Below are 20859 nucleotides of genomic sequence, written 5' to 3'. Positions count from 1 at the left end.
TTCCCATCATTCTGGTACAAGTTAATCTTGGTTTCATCAGTCCAAAGCTTATTCCAGAACTGGACAGGCTTTTTTAGGTGTTTGCTAGCAAAGCCTAATCTGGCCTGTCTGTTCTTGAGCATTACCAGTGGTTTGCACCTTGTTGTGAAGCCTCTGTATTTACATTCATAAAGCCGTCTCTTGACTGTAGATGTTGACAATGACATGCCTACCTCCTCAAGAGCGTTCTTGACCTGGCTAGATGTTGTGAAAGGGTTCCTCTTCACCCTGAGCAGAATTCTGCGGTCATCCACTTTAGTTGTCTTCTGTGGTTTTCCAGGCCTTTTGCTGTTGCTGAGCTTGCCAGTTCATTCCTTCTTTTTCAGGATGTTCCAAATTGTTGTGTTGGCCACTCCCAATGTTTTTGCTCTCTCTCTGATGGGTTTGTTTCCTCAGCCTAATGATGGCCTCCTTCACTCGCATGTACACCTCTTTGGACCTAATGTGGGGAGTTCCAGTGAACAGCTACCACATGCAAATGTAACACTCAGAACCACCTCCAGGCCTTTTATCTGCTTGCTTGGTCATGGGGTACTCAGGAAACAGGCCCCACCTGGCCATGCAGCTGCTTGTCAGCCATTCGTTCCATTACTTATGAGCCACCAACGATGGGGACGATATATGCCACTGGCTGTCCTTTCTGAATGGTTAGTGCCCCATTTTTGTCAAACCCCTTGAATTACAGCTGAAACTCCTGACTTCGCTCCCATCTGGGTGTGTTTCCTTTCAACTTCAATGTGGTGGTGTATAGAGGCCAACTGCCAAAACAGTTATCCTTGTTCCAATATTTCTGGCCCTGACTGTATAGGCGTAACTTGCAGATGGACTTGTATGTGGATATTTGGTCTGCTTTCAATGAAGTTTGTGTGTAACCTATTTTTTCTTTTCTTTTTTTTGGAGTATTGTAATAATTGAAACTGAGGATTTTAGAATATGTTGTTGTATTTTTTGTTATTATAGGCATTCGGCCTCACCGAGATCCGTCGTGGAATTCTCTGACAACCCTACGCCTATATACAGTCAGGGCCAGAAATACAAGGATAATTGTTCTCGGTTTTGTTAAAATTCACAATAAAAAATAGGGAAAAAAAGCCTCCACTATTGAGATCAGCTGGGTCTCAATAGATAAATCAGCAGCTCCAGAATTAACCTATATAAATATACTTTACAAAAAGTTGTATAAGTGATGGTGTATACTTACGTGGACCATCTGGGATTTAGAACTACACAGGAGCAGGTCCGCAGCCCCCAATTTAAAGTAGTCTATTGCACCAGGCCTTAGCAGTGTCCATGCTGGGTGGACATGATGGGAGTTGTAGTCCAATACCTCTAGAAGGCACCAAGCTGGGGAAGGCTAAGAAATACAGCATGTGGGCCTGCATTCTCTGGCCAGGAGTTACTGCTACTAATAAATAAATGCTCAGCCTAGACTTTTGAATGTTCAGCGTACTTCATATATATTTATCCTTGTAATCCTTCTTTCAATAAGACTGCAGGCTGATTGGTATCGTTATCCTTCTATTGCAGATTCGGGACTGAGAGGGAATAGCTTGCACAGAGCTACCTAGCGAGTTCATGGCAGAGGCGACACCTGAACTGGGTACTTCCTAATCTGTAACTCAGGATCATAGGCACTGTGCTACACCAGATCTATCGTAACTGTTCCTCCAAGTGAGAGCAGCATTTCTGGAAAAAGCAGGGCAGTTGGGCTGAGCAATCTTTCTTAATGGGTTTGCTGGGGGCTCAGGGAATCACTGCCCAGCAGGAAACCTGTGGATTGGGCCTAAAACACTCCTCTCTTGAAACACCCTTTCTAGCTGGTGACCCTCTCTTAGGTGGTAGAAGGAAGCAAGAAATAAAACCCAAGGCTGAACAACACCTTCCAGTTCCACCGACTGAAATCTAGAATCTGAAAAGACAGTTTGTGAACAATGGGATTCCTGGTTGCCCTAGCAACTTTGCCTAGGCAACAGAGATTGCTGGTGTCATTTGCTAAAACCACCTCATAAAGACCTCTGATTTTTAGCAGTTATTGGTTATTACCAAAACTAATATGGAAATGGAAACTTCCTGTGAGGCCCACAGTTAAAATTGGATGATTAAATACAAGGAAGCTTGTGAGGAATATTCTAAAAACTTGTAATGTTGGAGTGCAGTGATTTTGTAGATAATATTCTAAGTCTTACTTCTTTTTAGAGCATATCTTCAAATTATTGCTTTCCCACTATATTTTTTAAATGTATACTATTACATCCAAGCTAACAGGGTTGTCTATAGCAGTGATGCAGTGCTGTACTTGGTACTTTTTGGAATCCAAATGTATGTAAACCAAGAGAGTTCCCAAAGTTTGGGAAATCTAAACTGTTCAGATTATTAAGTTGAGTCACCCTTCTAAGATTTATTGGTAGAAGTCCCTTGAAAACTATGTTCTGAAATGTATTTATTTATTCCATTTATAGCCCGCCTTTTTCCCTTTTGCAAGGAACCCAAGGCGGCTTACATTATCCTCCTCCTCTCCATTTTATCCTCACAACAACCCTGTGAGGTAGGTTGGGCTGAGAGTCTGTGCCTGGCCCAAAGTCACCCAGTGAGCTTCCATGGCCGAGTGGGGACTAGAACCCAGATCTCCCGGCTCCCAGTCCAACACTCTCACCACTATACTACACTGGCTCTCGGAAATGTGGATATTTGCCCAAATTCATTCTTTGGCTTGTATTTTTTCCCCATTGCTACACCTAGACGACAGTGGAAAGTTTTGACTTCCTAGTTTACGTGGAAGGGATTTAGAATGCAGGCATATCTTCAACAGCCCTCCTCAATATGCAACTATCTGTTCTATACATAGCTAATAATCTGGCCTACTGCACAGAAACTGAGACCAATTCAAGCACTTTCCTGTTACTTATCCATGAAACATAACTGCAAAGGTAGAACGCTCTGTGTCTGCTGCGCTTCTATAAAGACACCATTACATATTTTGTATACATAATCCTAAAGGCAAATCCCTACTGGCTTTCATATTTTCAAACAACTAGATAGCTACCTTTTACTTGTATACTGAGCAGCTGTCACTTTTTTCACTCTGGCACAAACTACTGCAACTTTAGATCTTTCTGCGGGAGGTACAGTCTACCTAATTAAAGCTGCAATCCTATACCCGCTTACCTAGGAGTAAGCCCCACTGAACTCAGTGGAAATTAATTCTGAGTTGGCACGTGTAGGATTACACTGCAAGTCTTCATAACACTTTCTCCACTACATCACGCCAATCCGTTTCTCCCTCCACCCCATTTCCCCCCTTAATGTTACAACCTATAGAAGAATTCTGATGAAGTTCAAAGCTTGCTCACTATTTCATGACTTTTTAATTGGTCCCCAATAAAGGTGGTATGCTACTGTTGCTGATGATGTTTTGTATTGTAAATTTAAAAAGGGGGAAAGGAGGCCTGTTTCAAGATGATTTTAGATTTTATTTTTTTTAAACTTTGCAATCAGAAATCAGAGAAGTAACCTGTTCTGGAGAGCTTCCCATGTTAACTGGCTGCAAAAGCAAGGGCATGGGAGATTTAGTATGCTACTTCTAAACCTTTGTATATGGAAGTATGAGAAGCACTTAGAGTGATTCATATCTTCCAGAATTTATTTTGGCTTTGGTGGGGGGAAAAAGCAGATATGCATGCACAAATACAAAATTATCATTGTTAGATAAATGAGTAGCAAGAGATGACTCAGGTTTAAGATGACTTTTATTCTCAGTTTTTTGTCTCAGTGAGAATTTTTCGTCTTTTCTTTTTTGTAAAAAAAATGCCTGTGCTGTAATACGGAGAATTAACAGACAGCCATAAGTATAGCCCCCATGCCCTCTGCTGAACAAAACTGCATCCATGTTACACCAACACCCCTTTTTCCTGGCCTTCCAGGAGTGAATCACAAAGATGAGTCGAAGTGAACCTTTTGAGGAGTTAAAAACAACAACAAACAACAACACACATTTGCTTTGGCAGCACAGTGATGTATATATCCAGGAAACTCCTTTTCCTGTCACAGAACCTAGGAATAGAAAATGTGACTGATTACAAGGGCAATTCTCCAGCAGTTAAAAGGAATGGCTTGATTGATTCTTGTGCTTTGCAGAGCAAAACCTCACCCTCTTCCCAGAAGAACTGGCAGAGGCCTTTCACTGATGCTACTCCAACAGGATCACGGAGGCACTCTGCTAGCCAAATCTCACTGTCTGCAGTGTCTGTGCTGAAGTATCCTGCATAGGAAAAGAGGGTTTAAAAAAACTGGATTTGCTCTTTATGTTCTCACACAACCGCAACAACTATTTACCCTCAGCCCCTACAACACAATGATGTTGAGCACTCTTCGTTAGATGCCTGAAAACACAGATGAGGACCAAAGTCCTCATTTTTAGACTGACAGCAAGGGAGGATCAATCTCCAATCACTGGTAAAGGTAGACTTTCGCAGGTGCTCCCAAATTTTCATTTTGGCTTTGAGAGGGAAAATAAAGTCAGCTTGCGTTCTTTCTTACATAACCCAGAGCTACTTGGAAAGTTGTGTCAAAGATGGAGGTACACTTAGACATCTCAATTAGCACCTGCCAGACATTCATTAGTGTTGAAGCCTGTAACCACTGCTGGTTAGCATTGCTGTTTGGCACTTTACCACAGAACGATCAGATCTTATTAGATCCTATTTAAGGCAAACTTAAACAATACATTTCAGAAGCCCAAACTATTTTATTTAAGTGATGTTTCATCTAAATCTGCTTGTGAAATTCTTCTCAATCATCAGGAACATGTGCTAAAAAGCCAGTTCATTTCTGGGAATATTCCACTTAAACATCCACAATAGATATGAAATTTCGTACAAAATCCAACGAAGAGCAAACTGCAGTTAATCCCCCTCGTACACAGAGTTGTCAGCTGGACTGCTCTAGAGATGATACCAGTTCTTTTAACACACACACACACACACACACACACACAGTCACTGGGATTTAAAAGCTTGCTCATAACATCAGACACAAAATTTGCTGTTGCATGTTCCACCTTTTCAACCTCTTTCCAAATATGGCATATCCTTTATTAATGGCTGTTGTTTAGATTTCCCTGTAGAAACCCATCTCAAGTCTAAGAGTTACACCTTAAAACTCAGCTAGAATTTTCATATGTGATGTAAGAGTGGATATTATAGAAAGTACCCGCTATTTTTTCCAGCAAGGGAAATAGAACTGGAGGCCTCAGCAGCCTGGTCGCCTCTGTCCTGTTGCTGTTCTCAAACTGTTCCAGGAATTTTAAAAGCTTCCATCCATGCAGTTAGGGTAGTTTGTGTTGCAAGAATGGTACACAATTACATGTGTTCAATCGTGGCAGGTGTGGTACATATAGCCACACACAATCTGCTCTAGCCATGCATTCAGAATTCATGAACATGATCAAAATGGTATAGGAGCAACAGTTGAATGGCTGCAACTACACTGCTCAAGTAACATTTAAACTGGGGGCTGACTAATTTATTCTTTTGAAACCAATCTGCCGTGTTCTACAAAACATGGACCAATCACATGGACCAAGGATAATAGAAATGTATTAATAAGACAATGTGATTTCTAGTCAAGGGGAAAACACTCATGGAACTGAGAAGGTAAAATCTGTTGCAGCAGGAGGTGAATTTACCTGCTTGTGTTCAATACACTGTAATACACTGAACCTAAATAGGGTCTATCTATTGAAAAAGCCCAGTCCTCGTGGCATGGTATCACCAATAGTTGAATTTCCCTCTTTAGGCTCCCAGGTCTTACCATATTTTACTCTTACTGTGGTTGGAGCACTGGGGGACACCTGTCTTTATGCTACTCCTTGCTCCAGTTTGCTCCCTGACAATATTTTCTGAGGGCCCTAGCACTGTCCAGGAAGAATAAACAATTCCTGGTTTACTTTACTGCTATCCACTGCTTTATGGATATGTTACAAATTAGTTTTTGACTGAAGCTGCCTTCTCTCTCCACTACTTTGTGCTGTTGTACTCGCAAGATGGAGCATCCTGAAATCTGAAATTATTTTTTTCGCATTCTACTTCAATTGTGGGGTGTTTGTTTACGAGGCTTTTACCATGAAATGATGTGGTGAAATCAAAGTCTATATTTGGTGTGTATGCGTGACAGCTGTTTCAACATGCAGTATTTTGACAACAAAACCAGAACCCAGCAGCTGGTCTAGCACAATCTCCATGTTGAACTTTGCACCTAGTGCCAACTTAAGTCTAAGCTGCATAGATTATTAAAACTTACAAAAATAAATATTAGCACTTAAAAAAAACAGAACACAAATTACTGAACAGCAGTGATTCCTCTTTCACATTTGACAAACTTGGAAACGGAGTGCCCCCAATACTGCTGTCCTTGACTGCAGTTGTGGCTTTTACACTGCACACTGAACATAATCCCTGAGAAGCTTTTCAACCCATTCTGTTGGCTCTTTGCAAGAGAATGATCCCGAGGCTGAGGGTCAAACGGTGAATCCTTCAGTCTACTTTCCATCTGCAATTTATTATATTACTTTAAAAACCATTTCAGTTTTGGGTTTGTTAAGTTCTGTGTTTGGTTTCTGGGAACGTGTCCTTCAGAAGAACAGGTATTTTCCAGTTTTGATTTTGCATCCTTTTCCGCAGCACATCACAGCCACAGAATCATTAGTTTCTTCCTATGGGGAAACTAAAGAAAGAACAAAGGGATGTTTACATACAGGTAGCAAATCACAAAAATTCCTCAACCAGTATTGTCATAAAAAGCAGAGCACTCCTTTTGAAGAACAAGACCTCGCACTGTTCCTCCTCAGAGAGATTAGGGATCCCTGCCTGGTGCATGGTCTGGTCTGGTCTTAGTACATGTTCCTGTTTGTAAAAACAGCCCTATGCCTGTTCCCCTAAGGAGAGTACAAATCAACTCCTGGTGAACACACAGGGAAGCTTTTACAAATGGAGGTGTTTTTTCCCTAGCCCTCCAATGTGCTGCAAAGCGATATGTGGGCAGGCAAACTAGTAACTTTTGTAGTCACACGTGCAGTGTTTGTGGCTTTGCAAGTTTCCAGTTCAGTGTCCGCCCACTCACAGAGCTCCCTTGTGCTACAGACTCGCTGAAGTCCAAGTCTGAGCATTTCTCAGAACTGTTTCAAGCTCTGTACGTCACAAAAGGATGGGGTTTTCAATGACTTTGATCAAACAGCATTTTGTTTTGCTTTGGGAGATGTCACTTTTCTTTATTTTTATTTTCTTTATGATTTAATACCCTGTGCTTTAGGATGTCTACTTTTGTTACCCATTTTGAGCCTTCAGGATGGGGCACAATAAGTTTAAATTAGTAACTGCCTCTTTCCACGCATAGCTTTTGATTATCTTGTCACTTTCCATTATCCCCTCTGTCTTCCACTTTAGCATTTAAGAGAATACTCCATTTCAAATGTTCAGAAACTTTCAGCTTCCATGAGACTAGTCACAAGTATTGTAACATCTACCTATGCCCTGATGGGGATTTTCTAGAGATACCATGCCAACGTGAAATAGTCTCTGGTCCATCCCCTTGCCATTTTGTTTCTAGTTTCACCCATTTTGTTTTACTCCATACAGAGGCTCTGTGCCTCTCTCTGCACAGAGAAATGCACTCAGCAGGCACTTGTAGGTGTTCCACTAAAACATTTCTTAAGTCCATGCTCCTGCTCCTACATGTACAGCCTTTCCGTGGTAGTTAGCTATGGTCCCAGGGGACACCACCTTGGTGAGAAGTTGCTGTAAACATGTCAGCCTGCACATGAGCTCAGCTAAGAGCTTTTTCAAATAGGTGTGAGACAGGTGCAGAACCTATATGCATCACTGCTTTTCAATGGCTGCTCTTCAAAGGCATCACTCCCACTTTAATCAGTGATGCCATTGAAGTTTGATCATAACTGGCTTGCAACGCAAATTGGCCTAGCTCCTTTCAAGGCAATTTCTGTTGCCCCGGAACATGGTCTTTTGCTCACAATTCAAATCAAGAATATTGTGAGCTTCTATGCCTATTGTGCACCTGTGTGGGCTGCATTTTTCAGGTTAGGTTCTGAAAAATGCAGCTGCTATGTTGGAGGGTGATTGGCACATATTCACTGCTGAAGTGAACTCAAACTTTTAAAAATGGGTGTGTAACAAACAGAATAATATTGTTGTTCCTGATGTATGTCCAAAGGGCAGTGCAAGTATCATGTAAATGTAACATTTACAAAAGCAAATTATATGAGTCCAGGTATTGGTAAAACAAAGATCTATAACACTTTGGGAAAAACCAACCAGCCAACTTAAAAAAGTGGCCTGCTAACCAAATGGTCATGCATGTGGAATCATAAAAAAATTGAAATGCAGCCTAACCCTATCACTGGCAAATTTTAAAATCCCAAACTCCACCCCCCACCCCAACCTGCACCACACTGTTCTGGAGGATTACATTGAACAGGACCTGTGCAGAGTGCAACCTACCTCCATCCCTGGATCCCTTGCTTGACTTGGACAGGGCTTCTCTAACTTTAATTCATGTATGCGATGAATTGACCAACACTGGAACAAGCCACTTTGGGGGTAAGTATATTATAGCTTAGGGGTGTATTCTCTTGGCTTTTTTGTTGGATTTTAGCATTTAAGAGAGTATTCAGTTTCAGTTGTTCAGAAACTTGGCTTGTTCAAGTCAAGATGGCTTGGTCTTTCCCATGTGCTTTCCTGAGGGAGGGCATGGATATTATACTGGAGCATCTCTACACCTAAAAATGGACCTAAAATCGCACATTTAAAACGGGGATTTTGCTTCTGTTTTAAATGCAGGATCACGACTGACTCCCTTTATATGCACTCCCCCCCTTATCAGTCTTCCATTATGTTTCATTATACAGCCACTAAATGGCACTGTAGTCTAGCTCCTCTTATTGCAGGGTTTCCTCTTTTCACGAGGGAACTCAAGTGCTTTAATATGATAACTCATTATCTCCAATCTTTTAAAAAATGGGATAAAGATAATGTAGTGTGTGTGAAGAAACCGCTGGACCATCACTTGCTTCAGCTCGAGCCTTGCTCCTGGGTGGCTTTCTAGGACGTTTCCAGGAAGGCTCAGACCAAGCCGCTGCTACAGTTCCCAAGAAGCAATGTGAGAACACGTACACAGGGTGAAAAGGCCAATTTAGAACTCTCTCAAAAAAAGATCCTGCCCCCCTGGATCTCAGATAACATTCGCAACTGCTAACCCAACTGCAATCCAAGCTAAGTGTGGGGTGGGAGGGTTGACCATTTCTAGTTTTAAAATCGTCCCTAACTTCTACATATTCTTCCCCCTATTTGTGGCAGGATAATAGTCTGGAGCACAACTCTGCTTGCTGCTAGCATTATCTGGCAGGCTTGGACTTTCCAAGTCCTTAAGGGCACAATTCTCTACATGTTTAGATGGAAAAAGTCCTGTGACGCCCAGTATTTCCCAGCCAGCCACACTTTTTTCTATCTAAACATTTGGATTCTGTCCTAATTAACTGGAAAGAACAGATAGCGTCAAGCCTAGTTTCCCCTCCTGCACATGCTATCTCGGAGACCAGCATTTCCTGGATTTCCACATAGCTCAGCAGCCTCATTAGAGCCAAGCCATTATTGCGACTAATTCAAGCAGGCTCCTAACAAAACCAATAATGGACACAAGGAGCCTTAAGATGTCCTAAACAGGACAAGTAAAGCAGTAAAAACAGCAAAGAGGACAATGGACCATCATTTGCAGGTTCCTGGAGCCCAGACTTCTGAAAGACCGAAGCAATGGGAAGAAGAGGACAGAGGGAGTGCTATGGAAGAACATTTCCTATGTGTAAAGAATCTAGCCCAGAGCAAGCATTTTCCTTTCCCCAAAGAAGCTCAAGGAGCTTTTAGGAGCTTATAATCAATATCCAGCCTTCTTAGTCAGATTTTGATCCAGGCCTTCTTAGTCAGATTTTGTGGTGTTATAACTCTGGTATGCCGGGATTTACTCAGCTCCCCCCGCCCCCCAGCATATTGAAGATAGCAAACAGATGGAGTCAGACTTCAAATTTACATCCAAGGAAACAAAACGTATACAGGAAGAGACTGTTCCCTTAAGATTAAACTGAAGATAGGAGGTGTATAAATCTGAACATGTTTCATGGGGAAAGAATGCACATTCAGTGAAAGATACCTGAATATGAAAGCAAATAGTTCATGGCAAACTGAAGTAACAGGGATCAGCAAGCACATGTCTTGGCTCAAGTATGGGTTTCTCACAGGCAGCTAATGGGTGATGCTTGGGGTGAGGGGCAACTGGCTGGGGTGAGGAGGTTAAGCACTTCCTTATCTTATGCAAATTATCCCTTCCTGAGGTAGAGGCTTGGCAAGGGAGAAGGGGCTTTTGGGACTCTGCCGCATGAGACTGCAACACAATATGAAGTTTGGCCCAAAGAGCACAATCTAGTAGAAGCTAAGTACTCTTTCAACTCAGACTTAGAAATATACCACTTCATCTAATCACCTGTGGTCAGCAACATTTCCTCCAAGCAATCAGTGAAGAAGCTTTTGTAAACAGGAGAAGAGTATATTCTCTTGCCCTGCTCCACTTTAGGCTATTTTTATGCTGATGACAGCACCCTTTTAATGACCACATACGACTACATTAGCTAGCTTGGTTGTACTTACATGAGAACAACCTAATCGTTTTAGTTCAGACCAAAGCAGCCCAGGCTAGCAGCACTTTGCCCAAGGCAGGAGGACTCTGAGGTCAGGAAGCCTCCAAAGTCTTGTCTTGCCCCCTGGCCACAGCATGTCCAGGAAGTTTTTCCACTGGTAAAAACTCTGTGACCCAGAGGATCTACACAAGCCACACTCTGACCACACGTGGCCTTCATGACAGCTGAGCTTACCCTTTCTGTACCAGAGTGGCACCCTACCCCCTACCTCTGACAAGCCCACAGGTTCCTATGCTGGTGACAAAAGAAGCACAGATCTTTGCCAATTTCTAAATGGCTCCAGTGACTGCCATACAATGCACAAGTGATACACAGAAGCTGAACATTAATGATGACTGCAGGCCACACTGCTCTCTAAGGTGTCTAAGCAAATGGCTCATGCAAAACCAATTCTCCTCAGATGTCACAGCTCTCCCAGGAGCTTTAGTTTGCCATGAACTATTTGCTTTGTACTTTTTGTTGTTTATTCGGTCAGTCGCTTCCGACTCTTCGTGACTTCATGGACCAGCCCGCGCCAGAGCTTCCTGTCGGCCGTCGCCACCCCCAGCTCCCCCAAGGTCGAGTCCATCACCTCCAGAATATCATCCATCCACCTTGCCCTTGGTCGGCCCCTCTTCCTTTTGCCTTCCACTTTCCCTAGCATCAGCATCTTCTCCAGGGTATCCTGTCTTCTCATGATGTGGCCAAAGTACTTCAGTTTTGTCTTTAATATCATTCCCTCAAGTGAGCAGTCTGGCTTTATTTCCTGGAGCATGGACTGGTTTGATCTCGCAGTCCAAGGCACTCTCAGAATTTTCCTCCAGCACCACAGTTCAAAAGCATCTATCTTCCTTCGCTCAGCCTTCCTTATGGTCCAGCTCTCGCAGCCATAGGCTACTATGGGGAATACCATTGCTTTAACTATGCGGACCTTTGTTGTCAGTGTGATGTCTCTGTTCTTCACTATTTTATCAAGATTTGTCATTGCTGTCCTCCCAAGAAGTAAATGTCTTCTGATTTCCTGGCTGCAGTCAGTGTCTGCAATAATCTTTGCACCTAGAAAGACAAAGTCTGTCACTGCCTCCACGTTTTCTCCCTCTATTTGCCAGTTATCAATCAAGCTGGTTGCCATAATCTTGGGTTTTTTTGAGGTTTAACTGCAACCCAGCTTTTGCACTTTCTTCTTTCACCTTCGTCATGAGGTTCCTCAGCTCCTCCTCACTTTCAGCCATCAAAGTGGTATCATTTGCATATCTGAGACTGTTAATGTTTCTTCCAGCAATTTTAACTCCAGCCTTGGCTTCATCAAGCCCAGCACGTCGCATGATGTGTTCTGCATACAGGTTGAATAGATAGGGTGAGAGTATACAACCCTGCTGTACTCCTTTCCCCATCTTAAACCAGTCCGTTGTTCCATGGTCTGTTCTTACCAATGCTACTTGGTCGTTACACGGATTCCTCAGGAGGCAGACAAGATGACTTGGTATCCCCAAGACCACCAAGAACTTGCCACAATTTGTTATGTACTAGCCTACTTGAAATTTGAGGCATCTGATCAGCAGCCCTGGCTGTCTGTTTGTTCCCTCCTTACAACAGGGTCAGAGGGTGATGTGACAGTCAGCCTTGAGCTTATACTGTGATTACCCCAAAACTGTGGAACCTCCTCCCTGAAGAAGTTTGGTGGCTTTTTAGAGGGAAGGAGAGACACCCCTCTTTCACTTTTACCTAAGTTGGTAAACTGTAACTATTTAAATATTGTATTTGTGATTTGATGATATCTGTGATGCTAGTTCATTTTAATTCTATTTTTTATTTGATGTAAAGTATTTTATAAAAGGAAAGCCTCATATAAATAAATACATACACAAAGTCGATAAGACAAAGACATTGGAGGAAGTCCTGTTCTGAATGCAGTAGTATTCAGACGAGAGATTGGTTTCTACCTGCTTTCACGTTGTAAAACAACCAAGGAACACCCTGTTCCAGGGTTGTTCGCTGTTAACAAGCCATGAATTAACACTGGGTGGTTTCTCCCTCCACAACCCAGAATGCTGGGTTCAGACATCACAGTGAACAACCTAGGAAACATTCCTGGGTTGTCTTGCATAGCGGAAGCAAGTGAGCAATCAGGAAGCAGCATGCTTGCTTGCTCCCATGCGATCACAACTACCCATGGTTTAAACAACTCATGGGCAGTCATTACGTGAAAACTGAGTCAGTAAGTACAAAAAGAGATAGAATCATATTGCTTCAGGGAACAGAGGGAAGGTCATATTTTTGAATGCTCCCACATGCATAAAGCTCCTTGTACGTAGTAAACTGTCATGTAATGGAAAGAACTACGGTAACCTCAGGGGTCTCTGGACAGCTGCTAGATTATTTGTTTGAGTTAATAAATTTTTGATGTTGATCTGGATTTTAATTTTAGTAATAAGGAGATTAATAACCATCATTTATAGTCATGCATGTCTTGATGACCTTCAGATTAGATTACTGTAATGTGCTTTATGTGGGGCTGCCTTTGAAGACCGTTCAGAATTACAGTTGGTCCAGAATGTAGTGGCAAAGTTATTGACTGCTTCTTGCCACATAGGAACATATTACACCTGTCTCTGGGCAACTTTCTTAACTCCTGAGTCCTAGTTGGTTTCTGGGAGTAACTCAAAGTGCTTGTTTTGATTTTTAAAGTCTCCAACCACCTACCTAAAGGACTGCCTGCTCTAATATGAACCTGCCCAATTACTGAGGTCATCATTTGAGGTAACACTGTATTTCCCACCTCCGCCTGAGACCTGGGAAGGTCTGTAATCCTTCTTCAGGAAATGGGGTAAAATATTTCTGTTTCAGTGAGCTTTTGAAGGGGATGGGGGTTGCACATTTTATACTGCTATGGTTTGGGTTGTGTGTGGTTTTTTTTTAACTTGCTGCTGTGTGCGATGAGCGTCTTGGTTTTCTACTGTTTTGGATTTAGTCAATTATATTTCTGTATTTAGGCACAGAAAGTCACTTTTGGCCCATGTGTTATTTTATCAGTTTTATGGCAAATGCCACAGGTTCATCAATATGTGAGTACATATTCAGAGTAATGGCATGGTTATTCTTCAACAAGAGCTATTAGCATGGAATTCTGCCTTTGCTGTGTTTCAGGGACTTGATAACAAGCATCGGTTTATTTTTTTTTAAGTTTCTTTTAAAGTTCTTTTTCAAAAAACAAACTACCTGCTACCCAGGCTCTGAGTCAGGATCTAAACATTACATTTAAATTATTCTCCAGGGCAAAAGAGATCCACTCCTGTCTATACTTAGCAAATGTTTCTAAACACATTATGCCAGACTAACAGTCAAACTAAGCTAGCAACTCAACTAGAGAGATAAGAAACTGCATATGCGCAGCGAACAAAAAGGCCGAGCAGACTTAGGTGACATTTTTGTTTCCCTTTCATGTGACCTATTTTGTTACAGTAAGAGATTTTTCTACACCACATTCAACTTTTTTGCTTATACCAGTTCCAGAGCAAGTGTTTTGTTTTCAGATAAGACTCAGTAATTATTCTATGTAAGATTGCATGGGTTAATATATCGAATTGGTAGCTTAATTAACTAAAGTTTTAATCAGTACCTTTAGTTCATTTAGGGCGCAATCCTATGCAGATAGGCGGCCGCCTCCAAACTCGGAAGCGACCGCCTATCCAATGCAGGGCAGGAGGAGCACGGAGGGGATAATTTCTTCCACACTTCTCCTGCCCTGCATTTGTGGCTAGACAGCCAATTTTATCTGTCTAGTCGCAGGAGGGCGGAGCGGGGGAGGAGGCTGACGGATGACACATAGGATGTGTTGCACCAGCATTTCCGCATTCCCCTCCCTGGAACGCCCCCCAGAACGCCCCATTTTGGCTGCTCCACGCTCCTCTTGCAAGCATGGAGCACAGGGCTGTTCCACACTGCTTGCGAGGCAGCATGGAAGGGGGGGGGAAGGTCGGTTCCCGGAAAACCAGATATCCTATGGCCATCTAGCCACTGACTAGCAGCCATCAGATTGCTACCTTAGACAATTTTAAACTGTGAGGACAAATCAGTGGGACTGCAAATGAAAGGCACAATTATTTTATAGAGGCTATTTTGCTTCTGGTGTGTTATTGTAATATAGAAGGAAAATACAGATTAAAGATATCCTTTCCTTCCAACGATGAATAGCTTTTGCTTGTTAAGTTGTAACAATTTATACTTAATGTTATACTTCCTTCAATATGTCAATAATTCTTTCAATTCCTCAGTTATCACCTAGTGAGGTTTTAGTTATACGCACAATTTACTAGACTGTAATCTTGAGGGCAAGGCCTATCTTTTGCTTATAATTTTTGTACAGTAATTTAATAAACATTATTGTTAAACAGATTTCCTACTGCTTTCCTGGTGCTCAAGAAAATGGCTGAGAGACTCAGGATTGAGGAAGGGAGTGGCTGTCTCACTGGAAGAGGGTAGGTCTCTTGCCTGCAACTGTTGGGAGGCCAACTACAGTTGCCTTGTCTAAGGGCCCATGACAATGAGCAACACTGTGATGAAATCAAAGCTTACCTGCATGGGAACCACCACAGAATTACCAACCATTCCTTTTCATCAGATATTTCTTCAGGTACATCTAAATGGTGACCACACTGAGAAAAATCTTACATTCATGAATGGGTCCAAAGAACAAGTGCATAACACAGGTCCATAGAGTTCTCAATCCCAGTGCATTGCCACCAGCCAACAATGCTCTTGTTTTGGTACTTGTGAAGCACTTAAAACCATCCAAAGCCTTCAGACTGTAGTGTATATAAGTTCACGAGTAGGTCAGGATGGGCATGTTTTGCTGCGTTTCCTGCTTCATAAGCCATTGCAGAGAGTTCTTGGGAACACACAATTCCAACTCCAACTGGTGGTATGGATCAATTCAGGCAGACTGCAGATTTGTGTCCAACCCAATGTACAGCCTTCAGCACATCCACTCCCATTAATCTGTACATTAGAAAAAGATAGGGCAGATGTCTCAAAATTCACAATGCTTATGATTCCAAATATACATTCCATTAACTTATCACTGCCAAAAAAAGATAAACTCTAAACAAAACTAAGAAAAACTAGGCAGAATCTGCATGTTTATTTGTCAAGAGAACATAAGAACTATCTTGCTGAATCAGACTAAAGTCCATTAAACATAGTATTTAGTTTCCAACACATCCAAAAAGTTCAGATGCAGAGCGCGATGGTGATGGTCCCACAATACTCTGAGATATCCAGCCTCTGTACATGGCCATCACGGTGAATGCACTTAATAAGCCCATCCTCCATGAATCTCAGTGGAGGTTGTCCAAAGAATAACTGATGGAGGTTTTGACTATTACCAACTCAAATATGCATAGTCAGTTCTTACTAATTGCTCATTATGAAAATGATTAATACATTAACTTATGGTTTTCCTTTTTAATTCATTGATCATTTTAGGGGTCAGTGCATCCAAGGATAATTTTAGTGTCAGTGCATCCAAAGCACTGGACATTCATCGGAACTTTGTTGTTACTGACAACAGTAATTGTTCCAGCTGGTGACTGAGGGAAAAGCTTCAATTCCATCAGTTAATCCTTGGCCTTAAATGTCTTGATACATTATGGGAATGAACGTTTACTATAAATGGATAGCTGAAGTAACATGGCTAAATTTGCTTTGGAAGGTTTTTGGAAAGTTTGCTCAGATTTATAACTTTCTTAATCAAAATTTGAAATGCCACAATCTTTCAATTCTGCATATTATTGCCACAGTCCCTTCATGCACATGTTATCAGTACACTGTGGGATCTGCATCTAATGACACCCCAGAAAGGTGTGCAAAAAGGAATCATGTGCTAATAACTGGGAATTGCTCCTCAGTGAGGCTCTTTCCCCACCCCACCCCCAAATCACTGTTTGGCCAGAACGGGAACTGCAGGAAGATTTCAAAGCATCTGCAATTCTGACAAAAACAGATATTCTACTACAAGAAGCTGAAGTACTCGATTTGCACGCAATGTTTTTAAGGTGTAAATTCCACAACAGAAAATCAAGAACCCCCATGAAATTCTGGTCCACCTCAATTTAGCTTCACTGTAGTGTTGCAGCATAAAACAATATCAGCATTGCAAATATTCCCCATTCAGAAAAGAAACAACTTCACTCTACCTTTGTTTCCCAAGCTGTGATATCCTGGCCCATGAATAATCAGAACCATTTCTGGGCTGCACATCTCCAAAAATGCTTAGCAAGGGCATGTTTGATTAAGGGGTGTTTGGTGTGTCCTTATATAGGGGCAAAGGCAGGCGTCTTCCAGAGGTCACTTGGAACAAGGGCTGATCACTGTTGGTGTAGGGGGATAAACTAGAGCCACATTCACTCGCTCATTACCATTCTTCGGACAGATGATCTCAGTCAATCCCTCTGGCCTGGGCTGACTCAGCAATTCTCCTGGGAGAAACAAGATAGAAGGTGTTAAGAAGACAATGACACATTTAGCATCAGGAGAATGTGTTTCCCGTTAGACATGGGGAAACCACAACTGAAGACATCATTAGCCATTTGAAGAGACCTGACATAACAGAAAAATGTCACCCAACACAATTTTCATCTTGATAAACTGAATGGCTGAATGATTATAAACTGCCCTTGAGAAAAGTTAACATCTGTCATTTGCTTTTCTCCTCCCATCACTTGCACCACTACAGGCAAACACCAGAGATATTTATGTGGGTGTTGCACATTCATGTGCGTGCTTCCAGTCTAATGAAGAAAAATGCTGCAAAGAAAGAGAGAAAGACAGAGTTACTTTGCAATTAGGAGTCGGGGCAGATTTATCATGGAGGCCTTTCAACAAAGGCTTGAATAAATGAGTTGAATTATAGCTGTCATTAACAAATGAAAGCTGGAAACTGACACACAAACCCACATGCACACACACACACTTTCTATCCCCCGTCTCAATATATACTCAGGATTCTTAATACAAATTAATTGTGGGTTAAGTGATTCTAAGTCTGCATTCTTGTGTAATTATAGCACCTTGCCGGGTGAAACCAAGGCCTGCCCAGTCCAGCGTACTCTGCAAATATATAAGAAACCAATAGACATTACATGGTCCACCAGGAAATGGCCAGAGGTCTACTGGTGGACCATGATTTACCTTCTGCCCTCTCCTTCTCTAGTGCTTAGTAGCATAATGAAACTCATTGCAACAGCATCATTCTTTGGATGCAAACAATCTTCCCTTAAAATATAAAGAAATGTTCATGAAAAAGCCAAAAAAGCCCCTAGAAAGCCAATATTTTATTTTCAGCCTAAATTCTTGTTTGCAACAGGCTTGCAACCACAGTATCTTCTTCATCTTGTTGTTGTTTTTACAGTACAATTACAGAATTAAAAAATAGAGGCAGATCCCTATCCCAAAGCGTTGCTGAATAAATGTCAACAGTGTAAGGAGATAAGAGCAGAGAGAAACAAGAGATGCAATAGTAACAGGGGATGTGCATGACTAAATGTACTTCAGCTAAGCTAAGCTAAGCTGAAGTGGGGATAAGGGATCCCACCAAAGGCTTGTCCTAAAAGGTGGGGTTCGATCAGGAATTTCTCCCAAACAGGCTTAGCAAACAGAGGCTGACATCTCCCTCCTTTAGAAATTTGATACTTCCATGCCTCAACCTAAGCATGCCCTATAACGGAGGGCTTTCCGTAACATTTCAAAATTCCATATCCTTTGTCATCTCACTTCTTCCCTGAATCCTTTTTAGTTTCGCTGTATTCTTAACACACAATAACTGAAAATGAAAACAAATATTCAAGCTGAGTGGCAACTGAATCAAGTAGAGTGGTATTACTACCTGACATATATTATACAATACGTCCAGTCATTTGCTTTTGTAAAGACATTCAGACTTTGACTCATATTTAGACTGATTTGCTAATATAAAATGTATACAGCACTGTAACCATAGATGGTGATTTACAGAGTTAAACCACCAAGAGCAGAAAAAGAAAAATAGAGAGAGCTCACTCCCTGTTCCAAGGACAGGGAAGGAATAGTCAACAAGGGATGAGTGCAAACAAATGTAGTTTCATGTACTTGGTTTTCATTTTAGTTGGGGATGAGGACTAAGATCTCAACATTTGAAACTATTAGGAAAAGGATTGACAAAGACCAGTTTTTAGTCTAATTCCCCAACCTGATACCCTCCAGATGTTTTGGACTTCAACTCCCATCAGCCTCAAGCCACCACAGCCAATGGTCAGGAATGCTGAGAGTTGTAACCCAAAAGATCTGGAGGACAGCATGTTGGGGAAGGCTAGTCTAACCTATTAATCCTCATCTCCAACTGAAATGAAAGTCAAGTATATGAAACTGCATTTGCTCACATTCGTCCTTTGTTAACTATTCCACCCATCAAGTCCATATTCATTGCATCAGTGATGCTATCTAGCCATCTCCTCCTCTGCCGTCCCCTTCTCCTTTTGCCTTCAGTCTTTCCCAGCATCAGGGTCTTTTCCAGAGAGTTTTCTCTTCGCATTAGGTGGCCAAAATATTTGAGCTTCAGCTTCAGTATCTGTCCTTCCAATGAGCACTCAGGGTTGATTTCCTTTAGGATTGACTGATTTGACTTCCTTGCAGTCCAGGGGACTCGTAAGAGTCTTCTCCAGCACCACAGTTCGAAAGCATCAATTCTTCGGCGCTCAGCCTTCCTTATAGTCCAGCTCTCAAAGCCATACATTACTACTCTGAAAACCATAACTTTGATTAGCCGGACCTTTGTCGGCAAGGTGATGTCTCTGCTTCTTACTACGCTGTCTAGGTTTGCCATAGCTTTCCTCCCAAGGAGCAAGCGTCTTTTAATTTCATGGCTACAGTCACCGTCTGCCGTGATCTTGGAGCCCATGAAAATAAAATCTGTCACTGCTTCCATTTCTTCCCCTTCTATATGCCAGGAAGTGATGGGGCCAGATGCCATGATCTTCGTTTTTTTAATGTTGAGTTTCAAACCAGCTTTTGCACTCTCCTCTTCCACCCTCAACAAGAGGCTCTTTAGATCCTCTTCACTTTCTGCCATTAGGGTGGTATCGTCTGCGTATCTGAGGTTGTTGGTAATTCTCCCGGCAATCTTAATTCCGACCTGTGATTCATCCAACCTGGTGTTTCTCATGATGTACTCTGGATAGAAGTTAAATGATCAGGGCGACAATATGCAGCCTTGTCATACTCCTTTCCCAATTTTGAACCAATCGGTTGTTCCATGTCTGGTTCTTACTGTTGCTTCTTGACCGTCGTACAGGTTTCTCAGGAGACAGGTAAGGTGGTCTTGTACTCCCATCTCTTTCAGAATTTGCCACAGTTTGTTGTGATCCACACAATCAAAGGCTTTAGCGTAGTCAATGAAGCAGAAATAGACGTTTTTCTGGAATTCTCTTGCTTTCTCCATGATCCAGCGAATGTTGGCGATTTGATCTCTAGTTCCTCTGCCTCTTCGAAACCCAGCTTGTACTTCCGGTAGTTCTCGGTTCGCATACTGCTGAAGCCTAGCTTGTAGGATTTTGAGCATAACCTTGCTGGCATGTGAAATGAGCGCAATTGTACGGTAGTTTGAACACACTTTGGCATTGCCCTTCTTTGGAATTGGAATGTAAACTGACCTTTTCCAGTCTTGCGGCCACTGTTGAGTGTTCCAAATTTGCTGGCATATTGAGTGCAGCACTTTAACAGCATCGTCTTTTAGGATTTTAAATAGCTCAGCTGGAATACTGTCATCTCCACTAGCTTTGTTGTTAGTAATGCTTCCTAAGGCCCACTTGACTTCACTCTCTACGATGTCCGGCTCAAGTTCAGTGACCGCACTCTCATGGCTATTGGGGACATTCAGATCTTTCCTGTATAGTTCTTCTGTGTATTCTTTCCACCTCTTCTTAATCTCATCTGCTTCTGTTAGGTCCCTGCCTTCTTTGTCCTTTATCATGCCTGTCTTTGCACAAAACGTTCCCTTGATATCTCTGATTTTCTTGAAGAGATCTCTAGTCTTTCCCATTCTGTTGTTTTCC

At 42.0% G+C, this 20859-nt stretch overlaps 1 protein-coding gene across 2 annotated transcripts in view; it reads right to left on the bottom strand.

Annotated features, from left to right (window-relative positions):
* Positions 1–3768: 3768 nt before the first annotated feature.
* Positions 3769–20859, bottom strand: part of MFHAS1 (multifunctional ROCO family signaling regulator 1) — a 46306-nt gene continuing 29215 nt past the window's right edge. Inside the window, exons 2-5 of one of the 2 annotated variants that reach the window (XM_084835052.1) lie at positions 16969–17250; positions 15350–15772; positions 4187–6759; positions 3769–4089 (exon numbers count right to left, since the gene is read on the bottom strand). In XM_084835052.1, the coding sequence (XP_084691178.1) occupies positions 17120–17250 (131 nt within the window). In that variant the 3' untranslated portion in view covers positions 3769–4089; positions 4187–6759; positions 15350–15772; positions 16969–17119. Of the gene's footprint in view, positions 6760–15349; positions 15773–16968; positions 17251–20859 lie in introns of both variants that reach the window. The other variant, XM_084835051.1, reaches the window with a different exon arrangement.

This window comes from Heloderma suspectum, chromosome 2 (genome assembly GCF_057233095.1).
Source record: "Heloderma suspectum isolate Gila_16-S chromosome 2, 16-S_ref, whole genome shotgun sequence".
In the NCBI taxonomy this organism is placed as follows: Eukaryota; Metazoa; Chordata; class Lepidosauria; order Squamata; family Helodermatidae; genus Heloderma; species Heloderma suspectum.
The sequence above is the reverse complement of the archived record's forward strand: the minus strand, read 5'-3'. Positions and strand labels throughout refer to the sequence as shown.